General features: G+C 38.1%; 1 protein-coding gene across 1 annotated transcript in view; it reads left to right on the top strand.

The window, feature by feature from the left end:
- Grm7 (glutamate metabotropic receptor 7) overlaps positions 1 to 10,493 on the top strand; it is an 881,798-nt gene that overhangs the window by 595,669 nt on the left and 275,636 nt on the right. Inside the window, exon 6 of the mRNA XM_055628422.1 lies at positions 8,544 to 8,683. Within this exon, the coding sequence (XP_055484397.1) occupies positions 8,544 to 8,683 (140 nt within the window). The remainder of the gene's footprint in view (positions 1 to 8,543; positions 8,684 to 10,493) is intronic.

The following is a 10,493-nucleotide window of genomic DNA, read 5'->3' as shown; positions in this document are numbered from 1 at the left end:
CACACACACACACACACACACACACACACACACACACACACACACACGTGTTTATGCATCACCCTTCCAGACATCTACATGATCTAGTACCCAGACCTTCAAGGCACTCTTCCACACAAATGTTCGTGCTTGCGCATATGTGCTTGCGACCTTCCTCCCTTAACTACAGATGAAACACCAACACACACACACTCTTGAACCAGTGGACCTCTCTCATCTTCCTGAAGAATACTACAGACACCAGAGACAGATGGACCAAGTCTGAAGTACAGACTCCAGGAGAAGGTAAGCAGATGGCTGGAGGTTGGCATAAGAACACATCCAACAAAAATCAGAACTTCACCAACAACTCCAAAACTCAATGGATATTTTCACAGGAAAATAATCACAAAGGATTGCTTATCCAGTTATTAGAGGCACATAAAGAGGAAATGAACAAAGTTCCCAAAGAAATACAGGCAAATACAACCAAACAGAGGCCCAAGTAGAGGCACTAGTAGACCCAAACAGAGAGGAAATAAACAAAAAATATACAGGCTGTTATGAAAAGAAAGGAATCCACATTCAAACAGATGAAGGAAATGGGGCAAGACAGAAAAACAGAATTCGAATCAATAAAGGAAACACAGAGAAAACACTGGAGCTGGAGAAGATCCAGAGAGAGGATCAGGAATCACAAAGGTAAGCATCACCAACAGAATATAAGAGTTGTAAAAGAGAATCTGAAGTCCTGAAGATACAATTGGAGAAATTTATACATCTCTCAAAGAAAAAATAAAATCAGAAAAGTTCCAAACACAAAACATCCAAGAAATCAAGGACACCATGAAAAGATGAAATCTAAGAATAATAGGAATTAGATAAAAAAGAGGATTCCAGGCTAAGAGATCCAGAAAATATTTTCAAGAAAATCATAGGAAAAAAATTTTCCCAACTTAAAGAAAGAGATATCCATCAACATACAAGAGACCTACAGAACACCAAATAGACTAGACTACAAAAGAAACTCCTCACATCACATAAGAGTCAAAACACTAAATATACAGAACAAAGAAAAAAATTAAAAGCAGCAAGGGAAAAAGGCCAAGTAACATATAAAGGTAGACCTATCAGAATCACACCAGACTTCTCAACAAAAATTATGAAAGCTAGAAGGGCCTAGGCAGATGCCATGCAGACTTTAAGGGACTACAGATGCCAACCCAGACTACTATAGCCATCAAAGCTTTCAATCAACATAGATGGAGAAATCAAAATATCCCATGACAACACTAAACTTAAACAATATCTACACAGCAACCCAGCCATACAGAAAATATTAGAAGAAAAACTCCAATCTAACAAAATCAACTACACCCAAGAAAACACAGAATATAGATGACTTCACAACAAAAAATTAAAAGAAAACAAGCAAAGAAACACAGTAAGACCACCAACTCCAAAATAAAAGGAATTAACATTCATTGGTCACTATTATCTATCAACATCAATAGAGTCTCCAATAAAAAGACACAGATTAACACAGTGGTTATGGAAACAAGATCCAACATTCTGCTGCATCCAAGAAACACACCTTTGCAACAAAGATAGAGATTACCTCAGAATAAAGGGCTGGAAAAATGCTTTTCAAGCATACTAACCCAGAAATAAAGCTGGGGTAACTATCCTAATATTTAATAAAATAGACTTTCAACCAAAATTAATCAAAAAAGATGAGGAGAAACACTTCATTCTCTTCAAAAGAAAATCCACCAGGAGGACTTCATAATTTTGAGCATCTAAGCCCCAAATACTAGAGTACCTGCATTTGTAAATGAAACATTACTAAAGCTAAATCACACATCTATCCCAACAACTTACTGGTGGGAGACTTCAACATTCCACTCTCACCAAGAGACAGATAATCTAGACAGAAACTAACTAGGGAAATAATGGCACAAAGTCCTAAACAAAATGGACCTAATAGATGTCAAAAGAACCTTTCACACACACCCAAAGGAGTATACGTTTTCTCAGCACCTCAAAGAACCTTCTCAAAATTTAGTCATATAGTCAGACACAGAGCAAGCCTCAACAGATACAAGAAGACTGAAAATATCTGCTGTATCTCATCAGACCACCATGGCCTAAAACTAGATCTCAGCAACAACAGAAATAACAAAAAAGCCTACATAAACTTGATAAACAACTCTCCACTCAATAACAGCTTGGTCAGGGAAGAAATGAAAAAAACAAATTAGAGACTTCCTAAAATTCAATGAAAATGAAGGCACAACTTACCCAAATTATGAGACATAATGAAAGCAGTGGAAGGAGGAAAGTTCATAGCACTAAGTACCTTCAGAACGAAGTTTGAGACATCTCATGCAAGCAACTTAACCACACACCTGAAAGCCCTAGAAAAAAAGCAGACTCACCTAAGAGGAATAGACGATTGGAAATAATCAAACTCAGAGATGAAATCAATGAATTAGAAACAAATAAAACTATCCGAAGAATCAATGAAACCAAGAGCTGGTTCTTTGAGAAAATCAACAAGATAGACAAACCCTTAGCCAAACTAATTAAAGGCAGAGTAAAACTATCTAAATCAGCAAAATCAGAAATGAAAAGGGGGATATAACGACAGACACTAAGGAAATCAAAACGTCCACTAGGTCTTACTACAAAAGTCTTTACAATTTTCTTGATAGATTCCATTTACCAAAATTAAATCAAGAACACGTAAGTAGATTAAATAGCTCTATATCCCCCAAGGGGGGCAGGGTGAAACAGTCATCAAAAATCTCCCTTCCAAAAAAAGACCAGGGCCAGATGGCTTCAGCACAGAATTCTACCAGATCTTCAAAGAACAGCTAACTACAATTCTCTTAAAAATATTCCACAAAAAAGAAACAGAAGGACTATTATCAAAATCATTCTATGAGGCCACAGTAACCTTGATACCTAAACTACAAAGACCCAACAAAAAAAAAGAGAAGTTCAGAACCATCTCTCTTATGGACATTAATGCAAAAATATTCAATAAAATACTTGCAAACTGAATCTGAGAACACATAAAAAGTATCATCCACCATGAACAAGTAGGCTTTATTCCAGGCATGCAGGGGTGGTTCAATATATGGAAATCCATCAATGTAATTTTCACCATATAAACAAACTGAAGGAGAAAAACCACATGATCATCTCCTTAAATGCCAAAAAAACATTTGACAAAATCCAACACCCATTCATGTTTAAAATCTTGGAGAGATCAGGGATACAAGGCACATACCTAAACAGTGTAAAGACAATATACAACAAGCCAATAGCTAACATCAACTGAGCAGAGAGAAACTTGAATTAATCCCACTGAAATCAGGAACAAGGTAAGGCTGCAAACTCTTTCCGTATCTCTTCAACATAGAACTTGAAGTACCAGCTGGAGTAATAAGAGAATTAAAGGAGATGAAGGCAATAAAAATTGGAAAGGAGGAAGTCAAAGTAATACTACTCACAGATGATATGATAATAAACATGAGTGACACCAAAAATTCAAGCACAGAACTCCTTCAGGTCATAAACACCTTCAGCAAACTGGTTGGATACAAAATTAACTCAAAAGACAAACAAACAACAACAAAACAATAGGCCTGATGAAGATGAAAGACAAAAGGGCTGAGAAAGAAATTAGGGAAACTACACTCTTCACAATGGCCACAAATAAGATAAAGTACCTTGGTGTGACTCTAACCAAGCAAGTGAAAGACCTATTTGAAAAAAACAAAAAACAAAACAAACTTCAAGTCTCTGAAGAAATTCAAGAAGATATCAGAAGGTGGAAAGCTCTCCCATGCTCATGGACCAGTATGATAAACATAGTGAAAATGGCCATCCTGCCAAAAGCAATTTACGGATTCAATACAATTTCCATCAAAATACCAAGACAATACTTTACAGAACTTGAAAGAATACTTCTCAATTTCATATGGAAAAACAAAAAATACACAATTGCTTAAACAATCCTGTACAACACAGATCCTCTGGCAATCTTCATCCCTGATCTCAAGCTATACTACAGAGCAATAGTAATAAAAACTGCATGGTATCAGTATAGAAACAGAATGGTGGATCAGTGGAATCAAATAGAATAGCCAGAAAGAAACCCACACACCTATGGATACTTGATTTTAGACATAGAAGCCAAAATCATAAAATGGAAAAAAAGATAGCATCTTCAATAAATGTTGCTGGTTTAACTTTATGTCTACATGTAGAAAAGTACAAATCGGTCCATATTTATCACCATGCACAAAACTAAAGTCCTGTGGATCAAAAACCTCTACATAAAAACAGGCACACTAGTTCTCTTAGAAAAAAAAGTAGGTAAGAGCCTTGAATTCATTGGCCCAAAAGACAACTTCCTGAACAGAACAACAGCTCAGTCTCTAAAATCAACAATCAATAAATGGGACCTCATGAAACTGAAAATCTTCTGTAAAGAAGCTTTTTCTGTCATGAGAACAAAATTACAGCCTACATATTGGAAATGGATCTTCACCAACCCTATATCTGACAGAGGGCTAATATCCAGAATATATAAAGAACTCAAGAAGTTAAAAAGCAACAAATCAATTAATCCAATTAAAAATGGGGTACAAAGCTAACCAGAGAATTCTCGATAGAGGAGTATTGAAAGGCAGAGAAACACTTAAAGAAATGCTCAGTGTCCCTAGTCATCAGGGAAATGCAAATCAAAATGAACCTGATATTTCACCTTACACCCATCAGAATGGCCAAGATCAAAAACTCAAGTGACAACACATGCAAGAGAGGATGTGGAAAAAGAAATCCCTCCTCCACTACTGGTAGAAATGTAACCTTGTACAACCACTTTAGAAATCAATCTGGCGCTTCCTCAGAAAATTAGGAATAGTGCTACCTCAAGATCCAGCTATACCACTCCTAAGCATATATGCAAAATATGCTCAAGTATCCAACAAGGACATTTGCTCAGCCATGTTCGGAGAAGCTTTATTCCTAATGGCAAGAATCTAGAAACAACTTATATGTCCCTCAACTGAGGTATGGATACAGAAATAGTGGCACATTTACACAATGGATTACTACTCAGCAATTAAAAACAAGGAAATCATGATGTTTGCAAGCAAATGGTGGGAACTAGAAAAGATCATCCTGAGTGACGTATCGCAGAAACAGAAAGATACATAGATACATACTCACTTATAAATTGACATAATACATATACTATCAGATAAACATACTAAAATCTGTACACCTTGAGAAGCTAAGCAAGAAGGAGAAGCCTGAATAAGATGATCAATCCTCATTCAGAGAGGTAAATCAGATAGACATCTGAAGAGGGAGGAAATAGGAAACTGGCCAGGAGTCTACCACAGAGGGCCTCTGAAAGATTCTACCCAGCATAGTATTAAAGCAGATGCTGAGACTCATAGCCAAACTTTGGGCAGAGTGCAGGGAATCTTATAAAAGAAGGGCGAGATAGAAAGACCTGGAGAGGACAGGAGCTCCACAAGGAGAGCAACAAAACTGAAAAGTCTGGGCACAGAGATTTTTTCTGAGCCTGATACTCCAACCAAGAATCATGCATGGAGATAACCTGCACAGATAACATGCATGGAGAGAACCCCTGCACAGACATAGCCCATGGCAGCTCAGTCTCCAAGTGGGTACTCTAGTAAGGGGAACAGGGACTGCCTCTGACATGAACTCAGTGGCTGCCTCTTTGATCACTTCTGCCTGAGGTGGAAGCAACCTTACCAGGTCACAGAGGTAGACAATGCAGCAGTCCTGATGAGACCTGATGGGCTAGAGTCAGAAGGAAGGAGAACAGGACCTCCCCTATCAGTGGACTTGTGTAGTGGCATGGGATGAGAATGGGGGGGAAGGATTGGGAAGTGATGAGGGAGGGGGCTACAGCTGAGATACAAAATGAATAAATTGTAATAAATAAAAAAGAATAAAATAAGCATTTCAATGGGGTGAGTCTTATGTAAGCGCACAGGCAGAAGTGCCTTGTTACCCTATTGTGTTCAGTACTCACTGTATCCCTAAGGAAAGGTATCCCTAGTGACAGAGACTGACTGAAATTAAATAATTTGCTAAGGTCAAAAAGATACTTAGATTCTAATTTCTAATTTAAACCTGTTCTCAAAGTTTCTAAAACCAGATACTAAGTATTATTTTGGTTTAATTTTCTGAGTCATTGACAGGTGACCTTTTCTACCTGATCTTAAGCAGCTGCTTAACTGTATTGAGGAAGTTTTGGTATTTTGTGTTTTGAATTCCCACTGACCTCCACCTCCAAATATAACCATAATCTAATTTCTTGAACAGTACACATGGACCTTACTTTGCCTTTTGTTGCTGTGATAATCACCATGTCCAAAAATGACTTAGGAGAAAAGATTTATTTAAGCTTATAGGATACAGAACATCACAGAAAATCTTCAAGGTAAAGGATCAAAACAATCTAGAGACAGGAACTGATACAGAGGCTACTTTTTAGGAATATGGCTTACAGGCCTGCTATCAGCCTCACATCCAGCTACTTTTCTTATACTGCCTAGGGACACCTGCCTAGTGATGGTACCTCCTATCGTAATTAGCCATCAAGAAAATTCTCTAGGATATGCTCACAGGCCAACCTGATGAAATAAAAAAAGTTTAATTGAGGTTTCCTATTTCCAGGGGTTTCAACATTATCATTAGGTTAGCCATTACAGCATGCTTTACCTTATATGTCTGCAATATGAAAGACTACCACAGGTTTCCCTGGGCCCCAGTAATGGTGAAGGCAAGGCTGGGTTCTTCTGCAGACTGAAGAAAAATCTATTCTCTTCCATTTCCTAGATTCTGGACCTCATGTCATTTATAATGCATGTCTCCAACTACTCCTCCTTTCTTTCATAAGCTACACACACACACACACACACACACACACACACACACACACAGTCTTTGGCTCCCCTTTTCTCTCTTTTATTTAGACTGATATAAGGACATTGAGCCAACTTACATTATACAGAACATTCTCTTCATCTTATGGTCTTGAATTCTGCCACATCCTAGAAACCATTATAGACTGATACTCCAAACCAGGACCATGCCTAGAGATAAACTAGAACCCCTGCAAGGATGTAGCCCACGGCAACTCATTCTCCACCTAGGTTCCCTAGTAATGGGAATAGGGACTATCTCTGACATGAACTCAGTGACTGGCTCTTTGATCGTCTCCACCTGATGGAGGGAGAACAGCCTTACCAGGCCACAGAGGAAGATAATGTAGCCAGTCCTGAGGAGACCCGATAGACTAGGGTCAGATGGAAGGGGAGGAGGACTTGCCCTACCAGTGGACTTGGAGAGGAGCATTAGAGGAGATGAGGAAGGGAGGGCAGGATTGAGAGGGAATGGGGACAGGGCTACAACTGGGATAAAAAGTGAATAAACTGTAATTAATAAAAAATTAAAAAACATTGACAATAATAACAAATAAAAAAAACATTATAGAAGAGATATATTGGGACCATTATTCATCCCAACACAAGCTCTGATTTTCCTTTCTGATAATAAGCACTGTCATAACATCCTGAAATTCATCCCTATAAGAAGGTGTGTACTATGGATGCTCCTTTGCCCTAAGGTGGCAGCCGGCACGCCCTGGTGATCTTTCTGTCTCTGTGACCACAGACACCTGACCATGTCACCCTTTCACAAGCCTACTTGCACATGTATATAAACACATAATCAGGAAATACCTATCTAACTGAAAAAGTGAACATCCCAGTTCTTTTACTAGGAATGAAGAGGTGCTGGAAATTGCATCTCACGTCCTCAGTTTCACGTAACAAATGTTCTCATATGCTGAAACATCTCATCTCTTCCTCAAAAGTGTATATTTAAGAAGATATAACTACATAGGGGCTTGAAAAACAAACTAGTTTCTGTGGAATGTCTTCCAGGCATACATCTGGGCATTTCATACTGATATTCTAGCCATTAGAAATAATCAACACAAGAAATATTTTAAATTCAATTGGTGCAGAAATGCACATTAAGTAAATTATTTTGCTTACTTCTAATGATGTATCATTTTTAAAAATTATTATTTTTGAAGTTATTCTTTATTGACTACAATTTAGTGTTAAGTGGAAACCATAATAACAATTGCTGTCACAAGTATTGCAATCACAGATAACAGCAGAATTATATTAAAACATACTTTTTGTCTCTGAAAATTGATAAATGGATTTGTTTTTTTTTTTGTGGCTTAGAAAGAGAAAGGTTCAGAATGAAAACTTCAGAAATGTCAAGAATAAAACAGTTCAATAGATACAGGTTGTCTTTCTCCATTCTGTAACAATGGAGCACAGTCTGTAGAGATGACCTTCCATTAGCTGAAGAGGACGTTCTAGGCCATCTTACTACAAATAGGGTTAGCTCCTAACTTCTTTGCTCAGGACATGAAGGAATCTTGCCTAATTCTGGTCTTTTTTTTTTTTTTTTTTTTTTTACTTCTTCAGGTAGTGCTGGCACCCCAGTGATGTTTAACAAAAACGGGGATGCTCCTGGGAGGTATGACATCTTCCAGTACCAGACAACAAACACCACCAACCCCGGTTACCGTCTCATCGGACAGTGGACAGATGAACTTCAGCTCAATGTAAGTTCTTATTGCTCCTCTCTTTCCGTGGTATAAAAATTGGAACATTAGTGACCAATTAGATTGGTGTTTCCTGTTTAATGTTCTTTTGCACATATACAATTGACCTTACAATTTGTTCCAGGTTTCATGAGGGGCTGATAACCATCCCTCCAATCATACTATAATAATGGTGATAATATTATGACGGAATTGTGTGCACTGGGTTTTTACTTTCTCTCATGTTTATTTATTGAAGTGGTTGGGGCATTACATGCCGCATGTGGAGGTCGGATGACAACTTGCAGGAGTCAGCTCTCGCCTTCTCCTGTGTGGGCAGGAGTCAGCTCTCCCTTCTCCTATGTGGGCAGGGGTCAGCTCTCCCTTCTCCTATGTGGGCAGGAGTCAGCTCTCCCTTCTCCTATGTGGGCAGGAGTCAGCTCTCCCTTCTCCTATGTGGGCAGGAGTCAGCTCTCCCCTTCTCCTATGTGGGTTTCTTAAATCAAACTCAAGTCTTCAAGACTGGCAGCAAATGCCTCTGCCTACTGAGCCATCTTGAGGGTCTGGCGTTGAGTCTGTATCCTATGCTTCATTTCTGTGAAATCCTTCATTTAATCTGACTCATAATCCTAATGAGTGACCTGCTAACATGTTTGAAGTTTTTTGTGAATGGGACTCTTACTTTGTTCTTTCTTAACTGTTAGTAATAAGATTTATGTGATGATTACTGTCATTCTGTTTTAAACTATTTCCTGAAATAATAACTTATACTAACATTTTAATGTAACCTCTCCATCTTTCTATAGAATGTGCCCTTGACTGAGCCTCTATTTCTTTGTACAAGATCATGTCAGTGTCCCATTTAAAGACAGACAACATTCAACCTTACTCCATCTTTGTATCCTCTTTGGTCCTTATTGTTTGGCTAGAACACATGAAAACTTGGAGTTGGGTGGGCTATGAGCAGGATCATCTGCTTTACTCAGTCTCTGACTCAAATATTGAATTTATCTAGAAATATCTTTGCAGGTATCCACAGAATCATATTTGACTGAACACCGGGTGTCCTGTAGTCCAGTCATGTTGACACATAAAGTTGATCATCAGTCACCATCCTAGATAATACTTGGAGGAAATATGTCCACAGCCTACCTCAGTTTATACATCACAGGGCGCTGCAGTGATTAATAAATAGAGGATGATACCTTTAAGGTGCACCTCCTTTGGTGTCATGAGTAGCAAAAGTGTGGTCATTAAGGAAGAAAGGTACAGAAGCAAAGCTGGTGTGTGTAGGAAACGGACAGTCAGAAACAAAATGATAGATGACTTGAAGTTGATAAGTTTTGAGTGTTTGGCAGTTTCTTAAAAAAAAAAAAAGGACTATGATATAGGAATTGGTGACAGTACCACTGGCTGGTTATATAAATCAAACATTTTCTTTGTTGAATTCACTTACACTTGAATGTTCTCCCCCCCCCCATGAGGACTGCTGTCCAAATGTCTACGATGATGCCTAAAAATGATAAAGCCAGTCAACATGTGCCAAGCATGGCTAAGGACAAAAGCCAACGAACCAGCTGAAATTAGGCCAGATCCAAGACATCTTAAATGTATACTCAAAAACAGAAAAATAAAAGCAAAAGCAAAAATAAAGTGTCTTAGAAGGTAAATTGAAGATTTTGTGATGAAAAGTTAGAATCAAGTTTATAAACAATCAAGTTTACAATTCTAGAATTTGAGATATTGAGGCAAGAGGCCAGCCTGGGCTACAGTAGTCAGACTCTTGTCTCAGAAGCCTAAGTAGTAATAATAATAATAATAATAATAATAA

This window comes from Psammomys obesus, unplaced genomic scaffold (genome assembly GCF_907164565.1).
Source record: "Psammomys obesus unplaced genomic scaffold, mPsaObe1.curated_primary_1811, whole genome shotgun sequence".
Taxonomy (NCBI): domain Eukaryota; kingdom Metazoa; phylum Chordata; class Mammalia; order Rodentia; family Muridae; genus Psammomys; species Psammomys obesus.
The sequence above is the reverse complement of the archived record's forward strand: the minus strand, read 5'-3'. Positions and strand labels throughout refer to the sequence as shown.